General features: G+C 45.7%; 1 protein-coding gene across 1 annotated transcript in view; it reads left to right on the top strand.

Moving 5' to 3' along the window:
- Window positions 1-20810, top strand: part of agbl4 (AGBL carboxypeptidase 4) — a gene marked incomplete at both ends in the record, with an annotated part of 483778 nt that overhangs the window by 447902 nt on the left and 15066 nt on the right. The window contains 5 exons of the mRNA XM_084186220.1: window positions 878-967; window positions 2921-3035; window positions 7698-7809; window positions 13799-13948; window positions 15172-15334. Of these exons, the coding sequence (XP_084042346.1) occupies window positions 878-967; window positions 2921-3035; window positions 7698-7809; window positions 13799-13948; window positions 15172-15334 (630 nt within the window). The remainder of the gene's footprint in view (window positions 1-877; window positions 968-2920; window positions 3036-7697; window positions 7810-13798; window positions 13949-15171; window positions 15335-20810) is intronic.

Below are 20810 nucleotides of genomic sequence, written 5' to 3'. Positions count from 1 at the left end.
TAACTATATGTAGTGAGGTAGAGGGGGCCATTGTGGATGCAGGGTGTGGTGAATACCAGCGCTCCAATCAGCAGGTAACCATGTTGATGGTAATGAAACCTGCCTGCTCTCTTTGGAAATGAGAGGCAGAGCCTGGTGTTTGGAAAGCCCATCATGTAGTTGATAACGAGGGGAACATTGTGCTACATGAACAAAGGCTGCTGCCGCGCCAGAGCCCTGTACCGCCGTCCGCCACCCAGAACAGAGGAGGCAGGAATAGGTATGAGCGTGACTCGCAGCAGGTGGAGGCAGATCAGCATGTTAACAGCTTTTTGTCCAGCAGCACCGGTATTCATCCAGCCGATTTTATTAGCCTGAATGCAATTCTTCCTCATTTCCCCTACAGCCTGGCACTTTCACAGAGAGAAAATAGCAGGCAGATTTGATTTATGGTGCATTAAACTGGGCAGTCTATCATGGACATCATATAGATTGTCAAAACATACCTCCAGCAGAATATCTCCAAATAGATCTGGAGGTCATTATAGCATCTTTAGTGGGGAAAACTGTACATGGAATTTAATTTGCAGCATTACAAAGAGCCTGTCCTTGGACAAATGAGTTAGAGGAGCCTCACTAGCACACGTCACATCATTTCCATTGGGTCACAATGTCCCTTTTTAACAATGTTAAATAAAATTGATTTCCATCCCAGTCTGCAGATACTGTATGTTCCTTATTACACCAGCATGCAGTAGTCACTGAATTGACCTGAATGCTAATTTACACCACATACCTGTGAAGTGTGTGTGTTTAGTGACCAATTAATTCTGACAGCAGGGCCCCAGTGTCCCTGACCATATTCTCATCTAACGTGTGTGGTGTGTTTCATCTCCAGCTCAACAGAATCCAGAGAAGCAGAAGAAGCTTGTTGTCCTCACAGCCCGTGTACACCCTGGGGAGTCGCCTGCATCCTTCATCTGTCAAGGTAGGTCTCTGTCTCCACTCATCTGTCCAGGTAGGTCTCTGTCTCCACCCATCTGTCAAGGTAGGTCTCTGTCTCCACTCATCTGTCAAGGTAGGTCTCTGTCTCCACCCATCTGTCCAGGTAGGTCTCTGTCTCCACCCATCTGTCCAGGTAGGTCTCTGTCTCCACCCATCTGTCAAGGTAGGTCTCTGTCTCCACCCATCTGTCCAGGTAGGTCTCTGTCTCCACCCATCTGTCAAGGTAGGTCTCTACTCTCCACCCATCTGTCAAGGTAGGTCTGTGCTCTTCACCCATCTGCCAATATAGGTCTCTGTCTCCACCAGTCTGGCAAGGTAGGTCTCTGTCTCCACCCATCTGTCCAGGTAGGTCTCTGTCTCCACCCATCTGTCAAGGTAGGTCTCTGTCTCCACCCATCTGTCAAGGTAGGTCTCTACTCTCCACCCATCTGTCAAGGTAGGTCTGTGCTCTTCACCCATCTGCCAAGATAGGTCTCTGTCTCCACCAGTCTGGCAAGGTAGGTCTCTGTCTCCACCCATCTGCCAAGGTAGGTCTCTGTCTCCACCAGTCTGGCAAGGTAGATCTCTGCTTTCCACCCACCTGCCAACGTAGGTCTCTCTCTGCTCTACACACCTCCCTAATACGCATACGCATGCGCATGCGCGCACACACACACACACAAACACAAACACAAACACACACACACACACACACACACACACACACAGACACACAGCCCAGGTGGAGCATCTCACAATCAGTTTATCAAGTTCTCATAGAATTACAGAGAAATAAGTAGAAAAAGGAGCAGATTATTAAAAAACAGTCTTGGCTTCCACTCATACCTCCCTTAACATGTCTGGCATTTTTCATGCTTTTATTAAGATAGGCTCTTCAGGTGAGAGCTACTTGTTTCATTGACAAGTAACTGAACTCCTGGAGGGTTTCTCTCCTCAACATAAAGGACATCAGAAGTGCAGAAAGAGTGAGTTACAGTTAATAAGATGTCTTGTCTTGGGTCTTCTTTACTTTCCCATTGTTGAAAATAGAGTGTAAGAAACAGTGAAAAGCTCCCAGTCTGTGTTGTAGTGTTTGGTCACCCCATAGTCCTGAGAGCAGACAGTGCACGTAGCTCAATGTGACTTTGAGCTCCACTTAGGAACAGCCCCTACTCCGACACGCAGATGTGCATGAAATCATTTCAGGAAGTCCGAGCAATTAGACGGCACACTCTGTGGCCTGTACCTGTATCCCACGCTCTCTCTCTCCTCCTGCCTGCCACATTGACTCAATTAGAGAGCTTGTTATGCCTCCATTAGTGGTAACGAGCAGGACAGAGTGGGGCTGGCGGCTGGAGTAGGAGGGATGGGGTGAGGGAGGGAGGGAGGCAGGGAGGGGTACACAGTGTTGGCTGTCGGCCCTCTCTGCTTCTTATTTACTTGTCAATTATCCTGCTTCAGTCCAGGGCTGTGGAGGGCTTTTCAGTGGCCGGCACTGTTGACATCTCTCAATGCTATCTCTCTCTCTATCTCTCTCTCTATTTCCATCTCCCTCTCTCTCTTGTTGGCTGTCTCTGTGTCTCATCTGTAGCAGATAGCATTATCTCCTTCACTCAGTGTTTGAGGCCCTTCGGGCTAATCAGGTCCTCTATGCTGTCTGTTTTTATCCCACTGTCAGCTCTATTCAATTTGTATCGATTTTGGAAGGATGTCTCAGATTTCCCCTCTGATTTTTATAATGCTTTTGTCCTCTTTTTGTTCCTCAAAACTCAATTAACTGTGGCCTTGGGTTTTCATTTAAAGTCAATTTTACTGGGAGTGTGTGTGAGGATGTGTGTGTGTGTGCATATTTGTGTGAATGAAAAAGAATAGCTTTGAGCATGATTATCTCCAGCCGTACAGTAGAGTGAATCAGGAGGGTTTAATAACCCTGACAGTCTCCTTTGTGTTGCTTTAGGAGTGATTGACTTCCTGGTCAGCCAGCACCCTGTAGCCCTAATCCTGCGTGACCATGTGATCTTTAAGATTGTACCCATGCTCAACCCTGATGGGGTCTACTTAGGCAACTACAGGTAAGCTCAACCTTCAATATATAAAATCCCCTTTTCTTCATGGACAAAATTAGCTGTTCAGTTGTTTTATGACATTTACTGCTGTAATAATTTCCATCCTGTTGCTTGAGGTCTACCTCTGAAAAGTTGTAAGTTTGATCGATTCCGATAGAAATTTCTGACTAGACTGCAGCACGTTGCTAGTGCTAAAGAGAGATGCTGTGATGATGTGATTGGTAACGCCCACTGTGTAGGTCCCCTACCAGATGATTTATGGGCCGCTAGATGCATGTGTGGGAATAGCTCGCTGGGCTGCCAGCCCTCTCATCTTCTATTTCTCCCACTGCCTCCAAAGCGCCATACCTGGAATATGAATGGCTGGTTTTCCTATTCAGCTGTCTCTTTTCTCCTCTGTTGACAGTTCAACTCAATTTAATTGCTGCAATAGTCCAGGCTGTTGCAGGTACTCTAAATCAAATCACCTCTTATTCCCCACTGCTTGTTGTCAATCCAATCGTGCGCGCAAAGACACACACACACACACACACACACATACACACACACCTTTCTATCTCTGTTCTTGTGTAAGATATATATTGCCTATGCCATATGTATGCCCCTGCAGTACTGTGTCTCCTACACTGGGCTGTGTGTGTTTTCTGAGGCCATACGCTCCAGCCTTTGTTTAGCGTTGAGACACAGGCTCCATGGGCATCGTTTCCACTTCCCTCTCCATAATTGCCTTTTACTTAATGGGGTGGACATGAGGAATACAAATGTGCTGAGATGATAGTGCTGCCATTGAACGTGTGTTTGTGGCTGCCATCTAGTGGCCACTCTCCCGCACTGCACTGAGTCTGTCTATTGCAGATCAAGTGTGCTCTCTGACAATGACTGGGTTAGACACATTTTGTTGCTAATCCTTCAGTTTTAAAGGTTGTTTTCATCAACTCTGAAAAATTATGCGGTCGGCCTGGCTGAATGGTGTGTGTGTGTGTGAGTGTCTTTGAGCACACGATTGGATTGACAACAAGCAGTGGGGAATAAGAGGTGATTTGATTTAGAGTACCTGCAACAGCCTGGACTATTGCAGCAATTACATTGAGTTGAACTGTCAACAGAGGAGAAAAGAGACAGCTGAATAGGAAAACCAGCCGTTCATATTCCAGGGATGGCGCTTTGGAGGCAGAGGGAGAAATAGAGAATGACTCCTTACCCACACTAAGTCCTGGCACCACATCGCCCCTGTCCTCCGTGAACTCCACCGGCTTCCTGTCTCCCAATGCATTGATTACAAGATCCTCCTTCTGACCGAAAAAGCCCCCCCCCCCACACACACACACACATACAAGCAAATACATACACTACTAAGAAAATCCTCTCTTCACCATAATGAGCAGCACTTAACCCTTACCCTACCCCTTACCCTAAACTGGGTTCATATCCAAATCCCAACCCTCCCCATAAATTGATACATCACACTCTTTCCCTTCTTTGAGCCCACCTCTCTCTTTTTTCATGTTTTTGTTTAGTTTGATGTTTTGTTTTGACTCCTGTTTTTTAGTTTTTCTTTTCATTTCTACAATTGTAAAGCGACTTTGGGTTCTTGAAAGCGCTGTATGCAGTTGAAGTCGGAAGTTTACATACACTGAGGTTGGAGTCATTAAAACTCGTTTTTCAACCACTCCACAAATTTCTTGTTAACAAACTATAGTTTTGGGAAGTCGGTTAGGACATCTACTTTGTGCATGACACAAGTAATTTTTCCAATAATTGTTCACAGACAGATTATTTCACTTACAATTCACTGTATCACAATTCCAGTGGGTCAGAAGTTTACATACACTAAGTTGACTGTGCCTTTAAACAGCTTGGAAAATTCCAGAAAATTATGTCATGGCTTTAGAAGCTTCTGATAGGCTAATTGACATCATTTGAGTCAATTGGAGGTATACCTGTGGATGTATTTCAAGGCCTACCTTCAAACTCAGTGCCTCTTTGCTTGACATCATGGGAAAATCAAAAGAAATCAGCCAAGACCTCAGAAAAAAGATGGTAGACCTCCACAAGTCTGGTTCATCCTTGGGAGCAATTTCCCAACGCCTGAATGTACCACGTTCATCTGTACAAACAATAGTATGAAAGTATAAACACCATGGGACCACGCAGCCATCATACCGCACAGGAAGGAGATGCGTTCTGTCTCCTAGAGATGAACGTACTTTGGTGCGAAAAGTGACAACAGCAAAGGACCTTGTGAAGATGCTGGAGGAAACAGGTACAAAAGTATCTATGTCCACAGTAAAACGAGTCCTATATCGACATAACCTGAAAGGCCGCTCAGCAAGGAAGAAGCCACTGCTCCAAAACCGCCATAAAAAAGACAGACTACGGTTTGCAACTGCACAAGGGGACAAAGATCGTACTTTTTGGAGAAATGTCCTCTGGTCTGATGAAACAAAAATAGAACTGTTTGGCCATAATGACCATCGTTATGTTTGGAGGAAAAAGGGGGATGGCTTGCAAGCCGAAGAACACCATCCCAACCGTGAAGCACGGGGGTGGCAGCATCATGCTGTGGGGGTGCTTTGCTGCAGGAGGGACTGGTGCACTTCACAAAATAGATGGCATCATGAGGAAGGAAAATTATGTGGATATATTGAAGCAACATCTCAAGACATCAGTCAGCAAGTTAAAGCTTGGTCGCAAATGAGTCTTCCAAATTGACAATGACCCCAAGCATACTTACTTCCAAAGTTGTGGCAAAATGGCTTAAGGACAACAAAGTCAAGGTATTGGAGTGGCCATCACAAAGCCCTGACCTCAATCCTATAGAACATTTGTGGGCAGAACTGAAAAAGTGTGTGCGAGCAAGGAGGCCTACAAACCTGACCCTGTTACACCAGCTCTGTCAGGAGGAATGGGCCAAAATTCACCCAACTTATTGTGGGAAGCTTGTGGAAGGCTACCCGAAACGTTTGACCCAAGTTAAACAATTTAAAGGCAATGCTACCAAATACTAATTGAGTGTATGTAAACTTCTGACCCACTGGGAATGTGATGAAATAAATAAAAGCTGAAATAAATAATTCTCTCTACTATGATTCTGACAGTTCACATTCTTAAAATAAAGTGGTGATCCTAACTGACCTAAAACACGGATTTATTACTAGGATTAAATGTCAGGAATTGTGAAAAACTGAGTTGAAATGTATTTGGCTAAGGTGTATGTAAACGTCTGACTTCAACTGTAAGTCCCATGTATTATTATTATTAACTCCATATTAAATATGATGTGAATTAGAGCGTCTCTTTCTGCCCTTACCAATGAAGCCAATTTGGCCTTTCTGAGTGCTCAGCAGCACACTGCATCTGGAGGGGGATCGAACAGATGCATGCAGGGAACAGAATCAATCACTGCTGACCACAGATTAGTATCTCAGGCATGCACAGTGACATTGACACACAGACAGGCCCCCGTGAAAGTCATGGATACTGAGCAGCAGCAGCTGAATAGCCCAGAGTCCTTTCTTCCACAGCCACTCTGACTAGAGGTCCTGGCATCAGCTGCTTTTTGACTGGAGTCCAATAACTTTCTGGAGAAATACATCCGGGCCTTTAGTATTAGCTACACTACATTGCCAAAAGTATGTGGACACCTGCTCGTCGAACATCTCATTCCAAAATCATGGGCATTAATATGGAGTTGGTCCCCCTTTGCTGCTATAACAGGCTCCACTCTTCTGGGAAGACTTTCCACTAGATGTTGGAACATTGCTGCGGGCACTTGCTTCCATTACACCACAAGAACATTAGTGAGGTCGGCCACTGATGTTGAGCGATTAGGCCTTGTCCGTCAGACTGCCAGATCGTGAAGCGCGATTCATCACTCCAGAGAACCCGTTTCCACTGCTCCAGAGTCCAATGGCGGCGAGCTTTATACCACTCCAGCCAACGCTTGGCTTTGCGCATGGTGATCTTAGACTTGTGTGCGGCTGCTCTGCCATGGAAACCCATTTCATGAAGCTCCCAACAAACAGTTATTGTGCTGACAAACAGTTATTGTGCTGACGTTGCTTCCAGAGGCAGTTTGGAACTCGGTGGGTGAGTGTTGCAACCGAGGACAGACGATTTTCACACACTACGTGCTTCAGCACTCAGCGGTCCCATTCTGTGAGCTTGTGTGGTCTACCACTTCGCGGCTGAGCCGTTGTTGCTTCTAGTCGTTTCCACTTCACAATAACAGCACTTACAGTTGACCGGGGCAGCTCTAGAAGGGCAGACATTTGTCTAACTGACTTGTTGGAAAGGTGGCATCCTATGACGGTGCCATGTTGAAAGTCACTGAGCTCTTCATAATGGGCCATTCTACTGCCTATGTTTGTCCATGGAGATTGCATGGCTGTGTGCTCAATTTTATAAACCTGTCAGCAATGGGTGTGGCTGAAATGGACAAATTCACTAATTTGAAGGCGTGCCCACATACTTTTGGCCATGTAGTGTATGTGCGGATTGGTTCTTGTAGAACAATCGGGTCGTTAAAGCTAATTGACTGTTCAGTTAAAATCTGAAAGAAAATATTGATTGTTGATTGAATTGATTATATATAAACACATAGAGCCACAACATTATTGTTGTAGGTATCTGAAAATATTCAACTCATGTGTGTGTGGTCATTTCCAGGTGTTCTCTGATGGGTTTTGACCTGAACCGTCACTGGCAGGAGCCGTCCCCCTGGGTCCACCCCACCCTCCACGCCGTCAAACAGCTCATAGTCCAGCTCAGCCAAGACCCAGTGAGTCCCAATCTCCAACCTGCTTACACACTTTATACAGCTGTGTATTCTTCACCCTGCAGCACACAACATACAACCGTTTCAGAGTCAAGAATGGGCTCAAATTCCACGTAGATACTAGCTCTACACTGAGTGGACAAACCATTAAGAACACCGGCTCTTTCCATTACATAGACTGACCAGGTGAATCCAGGGGAAAGCTATGATCCCTTATTGATGTCATTTGTTAAATCCACTTCAATCAGTGTAGATGAAGGGGAGAAGACAGGTTAAATAAGGATTTTTTTAAGCCTTGAGAAAATTGAGACTTGGATTGTGTATGTGTGCCATTGAGGGTGAATGGGACAAAATATTTAAGTATCTTTGAATGGGGTATGGTAGAGGGTGCAACTCAATATTAGAAAGGTGTTCTTAATGTTTTGTACACTCAGTATATAAAACACCTGAGTTGAGGTTTGAACTATGTTCTGAACTCTATTTCCAGTTTAGTGCTTAGTTCAATCCTGTGGAACTAAAGAAAGGTGTGCTGTGGGATTGATACTCAGCAGCTCCCTGTAACATGTAGGTCTCTGGGACGTTAGATATTACTGAGGGGCCGGTGTCTATAGTGTACTCTATATTCAGCTTGCACTTTCTTTCTTAGAGGACCGGGCCCTTGTGTTTTATTTTGCCTTCATGTTAATTGTAAGTGAAAACGCTGGTTGTTAGATTACTGAAGGTCAGAGTCTGTCCTGGGAATCGTCTGCCATTTCTTACACTTTCTAATCCTGATAAGACCAGGGCATTCTGCTGAGCAAAGGGGTGCGCCCCTCAGTTTAACCTTTTCCCCCAGCGCTGACATGCTGATCGATGGGCTCCTTCATGGCAGAGTGATCCACTCATGTCCCTCACACTTCTGCAAACTACACACACACACACACACACTCACATCCAAACACACACCACACAAAAGTACATTCTGTAGGTTCTCTCTCTCTCTCTCTCTCTCTCTCTCTCTCTCTCTCTCTCTCTCTCTCTCTCTCTCTCTCTCTCTCTCTCTCTGACTTTCTTTCTCAGACACAAACACACAACACCATTTGCATTCACTCTCATACTCACACACATACATTGTTTTCCCTCAGTCTCCCTCCAATGCACTCTAACTCTGATAGAGAACATGCACATGTAGCTCAGTGCAGAGCTACGGGCTGAGAGAGAGAACCTCTGCCTGCCTGCTACCCACATGTGTAATTATGATTCCACTGGCTGATCCAGTGGTTGGAAGGAGAACTCTCATTAAGCTCTTCACCCCTTCACCACCTCAGTCTCTGAACCCCCCAGCACCCTCAGCACTACATTCATCCATATAGTACAATCCCAACCAAGGCCATGTGCCCACATCACATCAGCACCACTCTCTCCATCCCATCCCCAGGCCTGGCTGTGGCCGACTGGCCCTGTCAGAGGAGAGACCTGGGCTGCCTCTCTCCAGCTAATAACATCAGACACAGCACTCACATCTGGGGCTCCCACATGCCAGTCCCAGTGCCAGCTCTATGGCCAGGGGCCTGGCCCTCCATCCACTGCTGTCTCACACTGTGCATATCCACTAATGAGGCTACAAGGCCACGGTCTGAGGACAACAGGAGGAGATCAGCGCCGGGCTAACATGCTACTCTTTATTTGTCCGCTTCCCTCTAGCTGGCAGATGGTAGCAGACGCAGAGGATTCCAAGCTGTCACTGGCCATTTGACTCTTGAAGAATGTCAAACCAAAGCCATTTCTCTAGCTTTAGGAAAGGGCTCAGTGACAGTCAGACTGCAAAAGCATTTATTTAATCCCTTTTAGTAATGTAGAAGTCTTGTTTTTTATTTTGGAAAATGTATAATTGTATCTCTCTATCATTAGAGAAAGATCCCTCCTTTTTTGATAATCTCTAAAAAGCCATTTATCTAAGCTTGATTGACAAAGATTTATTTTCATTAAATACAGATTTCAGTTGCTTCTTAGAAAACCTAGAAGCTGTCACCTTACATCCTTATATTAGCTCTGAAACCATCTGAATGTAAGGACATTTGAACAGTTATATAAAATCCTGTCATTTCACATCCACAGCTGAGCATTGGTCAAAAGCAGAAATGGCATAGAGTCAGTGATGCAAGAAAATATATCTGTTCCCAAGTTCCTTGGTGGAAAAGAGTGAAGAAACAAATGGACCCATCTCCTAATCATTATTTTTGATTGGCTGATTACTCAGAACATTCATCATAGTGAATGTATCCCCACCAATCTGACAGATAATTTGTTAAGGATGACAAAAGGGCCAGTATTGCTATGGTTAATTTCTGACCTTTTTAATATTACAAAATACATTTTCTATCTGAAACAAATGTATTTGGTCCTGTCATGCCTGTTAGATGAATACTGCACCTTGAAAATCACCCCTCCTCCTTCTGGCTGTACTTTATTGTATTTATTTTCTGTGGGGAGCCATTGTCTGCTGTATTCAGGGCGCTTGGGGAAAATGCTATTTTCGTATGTCTGTTGAGATGTCCTCTGGTGTCATCGGCCCATTTCTTATCCATTTCTGAGATTTACGGCCAATTTGTCCACATCATTACTCCCCCTTTTCACTTCCTCAACCGCCTACTCCAGTTTGAAGCAGAACTGTCTGGCTCTCACAGGCAAAGAACAAGAAAATAGCACCGCAGAGGAACCCATTTGGGGTTTCTCTCTAGTTTTGTGCTGTTTGTGCTAAAGATGCATAGATCCACCAAACAGGGTGTGTGAGAGGTTGGGAGGTGGATAGATGGAGTAACAGACATTGACTGTGGCCAGCTCTTTGCTGCTTTTCCTGGCACACGGGGCTTCCAGACAGATGCAGCTGCTTACGAAGCACTAACAGCCCTGTTGCAGAGGGCTGTCTGAGTGCCCGTTCAGCTTGATTACAAGTCACCTCTGTGTTAAAAAGGAACAAATACGTCCATCAATTAGTCTGTGGCAGAGAGAGAATGAGGGGCTTACAGGTTTGAGCGCTGTCACGTCTGTTCTCTCTCTGTAGCACATCTGGACCCACCCACCGCACCGACCACACTGTATCAGTGTGAAAATGTATGCACTCACTAACTGTAAGTCGCTCTGGATAAGAGCGTCTGCTAAATGACTCAAATGTAAATGTAAATGTATCACTCATAACTCTGCTCCCCAGTCATACAGGGATACTTATAGGTTTTAGTCTACATTTATAAACACTCTACACGCCCTGGATGTTGGAGTATCATTTGAGCATGTTCAGCTATATGTTAAAAGTTTTATGAAGTAAGTTCCACTGAACGCAGCTAGGGTTTCTTCTAAAGGTATTGCTGATGCTAAGGGCTTTGTAAGAGAATCTGCCTCTAATCTGTAATCCTGCTTAAATCAGCAACAAAAAAATTGTGTTAAGATAAGCGAACCGTTTATGGCCCAGACTAATTAATATGCAGCAGATAAGTACTTGTCTGACTAAATTCATTTGACCTTCCGCATTGAACTAAACTGCAGAAACCCCAGTTCTGATGAAATTGTGCCCAAGTCCTTCTATTGAGTTGTAGGGAGCTGCTGTCTAACAAGCCGTTCTCTCTCCCTCTCTCCCTCTCTCCCTCTCTCTTTCTCTCGCTCTCTCTATGAGAGGTGTAATTTGTAAAGCCTCTACACTCAGATTGTCTGTTGACTTTCATTCTCTACGTTTCTTAATTGCCTCTAATTGCTTGATTACAATTTCAAATGAACAATTCTCTAGGTCAAAGTGGGTTGGTAATTAAACAATCAATCACTGCTCCAGCCACACAGTCCTGTCTGCCTGTGATTGACAGCACATTAGGAGACTGTTATGCTAGCTCTCAGTTGACATTGTGGGCTGGATTGAACTTCACTGTATCATTGTACTTCCATTGTCCTTGAGATATTAGGGGGAATCACCACTTAGGGTCCAGAGTGATTCCTTGTTTGGAGACTGGGAGATGCTGTTGGTGATTCACTTTGGCTTCCCAGCTTGAATCTTTTATATAATTCTGGAGCAAACCACTGGATCGCGGCCATTTAAGCGACCCAACGCTGTACGAACATTTAATTTAGATTTTTAATTACATTGTTAACAGAGAAAAGCAGTCAAGCCAACTCATCGAGCAAATGGTGCCATTACATACAATACTCCATCATTTGAGCTGTACTTTAACAAGGGGAAGGGTCGTTTTACGTCTGTGTAAAAAATCCCACTGGGTGGTTCCGAAGTCCCAACACCCTCCACCCTCCTCCCTTTACCTGGGTGAGCGCTGCCGATTAGAGGGCTTTCTGCCTCTAGCAGACCCTGGGAAGTGGGAACTCCTTCAACTGCCTGATGGAGCTGCCTTAATGGCGGCTGTGTTTTGCTTTCTTTTTCTGTTTTTTTGTTGTTTCCCGCTCTTCCTCTCGGGCTCCATCCATCAGCCTGCCAGAGCCTGCTGCCGGCCCACTCCCAGCCACAATATTTCACAGCCAGCCATCAGAGCAGCTGACAGCACCGCGCTCGCCAGGAAATTGCTTTGGCTGTGAGCAGAATTTCAAGCATCGCATCGCCCCCCCCCCCCTTCCTTTTCCTCTTCTCCCTCTCCTTCTCCATCCCTCCCTTCCGCCTGACGACCCCCGGGAACTGAGATACGGTCTGGAATGTGTAATGAGAGGAGAAGGAGAGAGAGATAGGGAGGGAAAGGAGGCTGTGCTGGGCTGACCTGGAGAATGAGGGGTCAGGGGGAGTGAGAGTGAGAGAGGGCTCATTAAACCTGCTTCACCGTGTCCACGGCTAGAGAGAGAGAGCTTTATACACTGGCCACAGTAGCATGGGATTGGCTTGGAATTTCATTCTACAATTCTCTAACATGAAACTGAACTATTATTCCCCACTGTGTCACCCCTGCTGTGCAGCCTTGTTAACTGAGGAGATTTTCACAAGACTGTCCCTAGAAGAATGTCTATCACCATATTGCACTGCTTTTATCTCTGTCTTTTAAAGCCAAACTTTTGAAATAAAGCCAGGATTAATTATGAGGGGTGTGTACTGACGCAGATGTGATCTGAGGGGCGCTGTAGCGGTGTGTGTGTGTGTGTCCTTGAGTGTGTGGCAGCTGGTTCTCATAGTGTATTCCTCTCAGCTCCTCAGATTGCTGTGTGGGAAGGAGTGCAGCTACAGTACCTGGTAGTCTGAGTAAAGCCTGATTGTGTGTGGGCTGGACTGTTGTATTGTTGTGCAGCTGTATCTGGAGAGGTCACCCCCAGCCAGTCTCCATATCTCCTCTGTGTGGGGCCACCAAGCCCGTCTCCTGGGCACTCCTCTCTTTAGCTCTGTCCCTGGGCTCTACTGGGGATAAAAATAGGACTTGTATCCTATCATTCTACCCCCCCCCCCCCCCCCCCCCTCTCCATCTCACTCTCTCTCTCTGTCGCTGTGGGAGGTGTGTCATCTCCTCTGTGCTTTCTCCTCTGCTGCTCTGCCACCTCTGAGAGTCGTCTTTCAGATGGCACTCCCATGCCGCCTCTTCCCGCTGCCCTCCCCAGGAAGCTGCCCTCCACAGCCAACCAAAGCATTTGTGTTACACAGCTTAGTTGTTGTTTAGTGCTCGGTTGAATCCATGCTGTGGGCATATGAAAACAGTGTAGGCAAGGAGTCTCAGTAAAATCAAGAACTTTACATTTTGATGGAAATGGCAATGGCTATGAAATGTGTAAATGGTGTATATTCGGCAGGTTAGCACTCTATTTGTGACACCACTGCCCTGGGCCCCTTTCTCTCTCTCTCTCTCTCTCTCTCTCTCTCTCTCTCTCTCTCTCTCTCTCTCTCTCTCTCTCTCTCTCTCTCTCTCTCTCTCTCTCTCTCTCTCTCTCTCTCTCTCTCTCTCTCTCTCTCTCTCTCTCTCTCTCTCTCTCTCTCTCTCTCTCTCACTCTCTCACTCTCTCTCTCTGTCTGTCTGTCTGTCTGTCTCTGTGGCCTTTACAGAAGATGGGTCTGGAGTTCTACATTGACGTGCACGCCCACTCCACCATGATGAATGGCTTCATGTACGGGAACGTGTTTGAGGAGGAGGAGAGAGTCCAGAGACAGGCCGTGTTCCCTCGTCTCCTCTGCCAAAACGCCCCAGACTTCTCCTTCGTAAGTTCCTCACATCAATCATACCAGGGTAAACTTTACAAGTACTGCAGGGCCAAGAGATTTCCCTGGTCAGGCCATATCAATCCTAACCCTACTCATCTCACGTATGTTCCACAGGAAATACAGACCACATATTAGCTAGTTGTCTATGCTACGGTAGTGACTGTATGAACCTCAAGGTTAACTGAGATCTATCATACAGCTGGGTGTGGAAGCTTTATATTTGAGAAGTCTGTTTCCCTCCTCCTCCCAGCCACACTGACCTTCAGCACTCAGCCAAAGTGACATTTTGCAGCAGTGCCAGTTACATATAGCCAGAAGAATAACCTTTTCTGTGCAGCGACACATTCACAGCTCTCATAGACTTTCTTCACCAGTACACAAGGAAAGTCTTTCAACAGCCAAAATGATTTTAGCCACCCACCATACATAACGAATTGTCCACCAGTTATTTATTATGCTGTTTTAATAAAGAGCTAACCTTTGGCGAGTGTATACTGCAGTTTGTGTGCCTGCATGTGTGCGTGTGTGTGCGTGTGTGTGTGTATTCCGTTGGGGTGTGTACAATAGCGGTGACAGCTGGCCATAAGTCATGTCCCTTACTGTGCTCTATTTTTTTCCTGCCCATTCAGCACTGCCCAAAGCACATAGTCATAGAACTCAATAAGTTCTGCCAGGAGTGGAAGCCTGCATTTAAGTTACAGGGGTCAAATTCCATTGAAGTTGAGTGGACTAGAGGGAAATGGAAACAGCCTAAATTGACTGAATCATGTATAACACTGAAGCTGACTTAAAATCCATGTTAATATGCATAACAACAAGACTGCAATGAGTTGTATAGGCATTGTTAGAATGAAGCATTGAAATTCACCAACACACTTCTACAGATCTTAATTTGAGGCAGTTTGCTACAGCAGGTAAATAATCCTGCAGCAACAAGAAATGTGAATTATTATGTAGATTATAATTAATGGGCATTTTTGTAGGGGTTGATACATTTTTCGTAAGGGAAAAGTGGAAATTACAAACTTCAGAAGCTTTTTTAAACCTCAAATACATTGCATTGCAGGAATGTTCTCCTGCAACAGGGTGATCAAATTAAGATCCCACATCTGGCTACAACATATACTTTGTCACTTTTCTGACTAATCAAATCTTATTTGATTTATAATGTTGGTATAGTAGAATGCACTCTGTATTAACAGTGTGTTTCACCCCCACAGTCCAACACGTCATTTAACCATGACGTGGTGAAAGCTGGCACCGGGAGGCGCTTCCTGGGCGGCCTACTGGATGACATGTCCTACTGCTACACCCTGGAGGTGTCCTTCTACAGCTACATGGCAGCAGGGAGCACGGCGCCTGTTCCCTACACAGAGGACACCTGTATCCTTCTCTCTCAATGTCCTCATTAGGGGCCCCAGGTGGCCAACCCCCACCCCTCAACCTCCCCTGCCTCTCCCGCTGGCTGTTAGGGGAGAGGAGAGGAGGCATCAGAGGGAGAGACAGAGATTGAGAACACAACATGTGTACCTCACTGATGTTTCCTCCATCTCTCCCTCCCTCCACTAACTTCCCCAAACTTCTGAGCTTCACATCCCATAGCAATCATGCTGTATTGATGTCAGAGTTGATTGATAGTTCAATCAATACATCCTGTCCATCCATGAAGAAGTTAGGCAACAGGAGCACAGGGAATTGTGGTGTTGTGGTGCCTGGGACTCATGGGATGCAGGCTGCAGCATAGATAGATTGGTTTAAAGGGATATTGAGTGTGAGGTTCTGTCCCAGGAAGGTGTGTGACAGAGTCCTCTGTAGATTGTTTTCTTGTTGCCTCGTGTATTGAAAGGCTTGTGTCATTGAGCCAGCAAACCAGTGTTCAAACACCAACAGTGTTTTCTGTATTTGTGGACACCAAAACACGTCACAAACAGAATCCGATTTCTTCTTGAGAGCCCGGCCTGTGCGCAGAGATTGGGCACTGTGGGCAGATTGCATTTGTGTCCTCTTAAGGGAGATACCCCAGACTACAAAAGGTCTGATTCTCCAAATCAATGCTGCTCCTGAGTAGACAAAAGCCAGCCCTGTACAGTTGTCTGGGCCAGTGATGTCTGTACACCAGGCAACAGAACAGGCATCTGTAGAGCCCAGTAATGAGGGCTGAGGGTGATAATGTCAGGCTATTGTAGTGGCGCTCCATCCCCTAGCGTTTATCCACATGCTGCCTGCCCCTATAGTAACAACCTCTCATTTAGGGCCAGACGAGAGCCTATTGATTTCTTAATTATTCCAGGAGTCATCATTATTGGAGGCCTGGCTCGATTGGCAGGCAGTGCAGGGCTGAGGTGTGGATGAGTCAGGTCAGCCCCTATCACGCGGCCTTGCTCTCATGTTCCGACAGATACATAGTGACAGTGGGGAGGCGGCACCTGCCACATTGATTTTGTTTACAAAAGAGGTAGAGAGCATGTATGTTCTGCTTTTATTGTGATGAAGAATAGAATACAGCAGGCCTGTTAATCGCACAGTGTTTTGTACAAGCCAAAGGGATTCAGGGTTAAATTGACATTTTCTATAGACTCAAGTTTTCCTTCAGATTACCTTGTATTTAACCACCTTAACAACATTTGTTGGAAAAGAGGAGACACAGCTCAGATCCATGGGATAGAGAAGAGGCAGAAAACCAGAGTGGTGTGAAGCCTCAGCCTACAGTCAGAAAGTGTACTGTGCAGTGCCCAGATTGCCTGAGATGAGAGGAGATATTATGTGTAGCCTAAGTGCCCTCTAGTGTCAGGAGGGTGAGGTGTCTGTGTGTGGCTCAGCTCTGTGTAGCTATGGCCATGCCTGCCTGGTATCACTCTGTCACACTGTAGACAACTCACTGCCAGCCACCCTTATTTACAGGGAATCATTCACTTCTTTGTTTATTTATTTGATTATTTATTTATTTATCTTGTGTATATCAAAAAGTCTGTAAAGCCTGTGATTGATGCTGTAACTTCAAATAAAATGTTATTTGTCACATGCTTCGTAAACAACAGGTGTAGACTAACAGTGAAATGCTTACTCACGGGTCCTTCCCAACAATACAGAAAGAAAAAAAAGAGAAATAATAGAAAAATAAAAACACGAGGAGTATATATACAAGGAGTAATGATAACTTGGCTATATACACGGGTACCAGTACCGAGTTGATGTGCAGGGGTACGAGGTAATTGAGGTAGGTATGTACATATAGGTAGGGATAAAGTGACTAGGCAACAGCATAGATAATAAACAGTAGCAGCAACGTATGTGATGAGTCAAAATAGTTAGTGCAAAAGGGTCAATGCAGATAGTCCGGGAAGCTATTGGTTAACTATTTAACTAACTACAGTGGAGGAAAAAAGTATTAGTCAGCCACCAATTGTGCATGTTCTCCCACTTAAAAAGATGAGAGAGGCCTGTAATTTTCATCATAGGTACACGTCAACTATGACAGACAAAATGAGAAAAAAAATCCAGAAAATCACATTGTAGGATTTTTAATGAATTTATTTGCAAATTATGGTGGAAAATAAGTATTTGGTCAATAACAGAAGTTTCTCAATACTTTGTTATATACCCTTTGTTGGCAATGACACAGGTCAAACGTTTTCTGTAAGTCTTCACAAGGTTTTCACACACTGTTGCTGGTATTTTGGCCCATTCCTCCATGCAGATCTCCTCTAGAGCAGTGATGTTTTGGGGCTGTCGCTGGGCAACACAGACTTTCAACTCCCTCCAAAGATTTTCTATGGGGTTGAGATCTGGAGACTGGCTAGGCCACTCCAGGACCTTGAAATGCTTCTTACGAAGCCACTCCTTCGTTGCCCGGGCGGTGTGTTTGGGATCATTGTCATGCTGAAAGACCCAGCCACGTTTCATCTTCAATGCCCTTGCTGATGGAAGGAGGTTTTCACTCAAAATCTCACGATACATGGCCCCATTCATTCTTTCCTTTACACGGATCAGTCGTCCTGGTCCCTTTGCAGAAAAACAGCCCCAAAGCATGATGTTTCCACCCCCATGCTTCACAGTAGGTATGGTGTTCTTTGGATGCAACTCAGCATTCTTTGTCCTCCAAACACGACGAGTTGAGTTTTTACCAAAAAGTTATATTTTGGTTTCATCTGACCATATGACATTCTCCCAATCCTCTTCTGGATCATCCAAATGCACTCTAGCAAACTTCAGACGGGCCTGGACATGTACTGGCTTAAGCAGGGGGACACGTCTGGCACTGCAGGATTTGAGTCCCTGGTGGCGTAGTGTGTTACTGATGGTAGGCTTTGTTACTTTGGTCCCAGCTCTCTGCAGGTCATTCACTAAGTCCCCCTGTGTGGTTCTGGGATTTTTGCTCACCGTTCTTGTGATCATTTTGACCCCACAGGGTGAGATCTTGCGTGGAGCCCCAGATCGAGGGAGATTATCAGTGGTCTTGTATGTCTTCCATTTCCTAATAATTGCTCCCACAGTTGATTTCTTCAAACCAAGCTGCTTACCTATTGCAGATTCAGTCTTCCCAGCCTGGTGCAGGTCTACAATTTTGTTTCTGGTGTCTTTTGACAGCTCTTTGGTCTTGGCCATAGTGGAGTTTGGAGTGTGACTGTTTGAGGTTGTGGACAGGTGTCTTTTATACTGATAACAAGTTCAAACAGGTGCCATTAATACAGGTAACGAGTGGAGGACAGAGGAGCCTCTTAAAGAAGAAGTTACAGGTCTGTGAGAGACAGAAATCTTGCTTGTTTGTAGGTGACCAAATACTTATTTTCCACCATAATTTGCAAATAAATTCATTAAAAATCCTACAATGTGATTTTCTGGAGAAAAAAATTCTCAATTTGTCTGTCATGGTTGACGTGTACCTATGATGAAAATTACAGGCCTCTCTCATCTTTTTAAGTGGGAGAACTTGCACAATTGGTGGCTGACTAAATACTTTTTTTCCTCACTGTATTTAGCAGTCTTATGGCTTGGGGGTAGAAGTTGTTCAGGGTCCTGTTGGTTCCAGACTTGCTGCATCAGTACCGCTTGCCGTGCGGTAGCAGGGAGAACAGTCTATGACTTGGGTCATTTTTAGGTCCTTCCTCTGACACCGCCTGGTATAGAGGTTCTGGATGGCAGGGAGCTCGGCCCCAGTAATGTACTGGTACCCTCTTTAGCACCTTGCGGTCGGATGCCAAGCAGTTGTCATACCAAGCGGTGATGCAGCCAGTCAAGATGCTCTCAATGGTGCAGCTGTATAACTTTTTGAGGATCTGAGGGCCCATGCCAAATCTTTTCAGCCTCCTGAGCAGCCTTCTTCATGACTGTGTTGGTGTGTGTGGACCGTGAGAATTCCTTAGTGATGTGGACACCGAGGAACTTGAAGCTCTCGACCTGCTCCACTACAGCCCTGTTGATGTGGATGGGGGCCCTCCATTTCCTGTAGTCCAGGATCAGCTCCATTGTCTTGCTGACGTTGAGGGAGAGATTGTTGTCCTGGCACCACACTCATCGTTATCGGTGATCAGGCAAGCCACCATCGTCATCAGCAAACGTAATGATGGTGTTGGAGTCATGCGCAGCCACGCAGTTGTGGGTGAACAGGGAGTACAGGAGGGGACTAAGCACTCACCCCTGAGGGGCCTCCGTGTTGAGGGTCAGTGTGGCGGATATGTTGTTGCATACCCTCACCACCTGGGGGCTCCTTGAAAGCGGCAGCTCTAGCCTTTAGCTCAGTGCGGATGTTTTATGTAATCCATGGCTTCTGGTTGGGATATGTACGTGAGGTCACTGTGGGGACGACGTCGTCGATGCACTTATTAATGAAGCCGGTGATTGAGGAGGTATACTCCTCAATGTTATCGGATGAATCCCGGAACATATTCCAGTCTGTGCTAGCGAAACAGTCCTGTATTTTAGCATCCGCTTCATCGGACCACTTCTGAATTAAGAGCGTCACTGGTATTTCCTGTTTGAGTTTTTGCTTGTAAGCAGGAATCAGGAGGATATAGTTATGGTCAGATTTGCCAAATGGAGGGCGAGGGAGAGCTTTGTATGTGTTTTTTTGCCTCTGGTTGCACAGGTGACATGCTGCTAAAAATGAGGTAAGACGGATTTCAGTTTCCTTGCATTGCCTCTGGATATGCATTTTCTTGTTTGCTTATGGCCCTATGCAGCTCAATCTTAGTGCCAGCATTGGTTTGTGGTGGTAAATGGACAGCTACGAAAAACGTGGAGGAAAACTCACTTGGTAAATAGTATGGTCTACAGCTTATCATGAGGTATTCTAACTCAAGCGAGCAAAACCTAGAGACTTCCTTAATATGAGAGAATGCGCACCAGCTGTTGTTAACAAAGAGGCACACACCTCCCCCCTTATCCTTACCCAAAGCTGCCGTTCGGTCTTGATGATGCATAGAAAAACTAGCTAGATGTACAGTATATTATCCATAGTCTTTGTTCAGCCACGACTCCGAGAAACATAGGATATTATAGTTCTTCTGGTCCCGTTGATAGGATAGTCTCGAACGGAGCTTGTCCATGTTGTTCTCTAGTGAACGGAGGGTAGAGGCGGAGTCAATAGAACGGAGGGTAGAGGCGGAGTCAATAGAATGGAGGGTAGAGGCGGAGTCAATAGAACGGAGGGTAGAGGCGGAGTCAATAGAACGGAGGGTAGAGGCGGAGTCAATAGAACAGAGGGTAGAGGCGGAGTCAATAGAACGGAGGGTAGAGGCGGAGTCAATAGAACGGAGGGTAGAGGCGGAGTCAATAGAGCGGAGGGTAGAGGCGGTTTATTTACTCATCGACATAGTCTGGTCAGGGAGCCACTTGTTTGCCTCTCTTGTACCGTCTCTTC

The sequence above is a fragment of the Coregonus lavaretus genome (assembly GCF_964263955.1).
Source record: "Coregonus lavaretus genome assembly, chromosome: 21".
Classification (NCBI taxonomy): Eukaryota; Metazoa; Chordata; class Actinopteri; order Salmoniformes; family Salmonidae; genus Coregonus; species Coregonus lavaretus.
The sequence above is the reverse complement of the archived record's forward strand: the minus strand, read 5'-3'. Positions and strand labels throughout refer to the sequence as shown.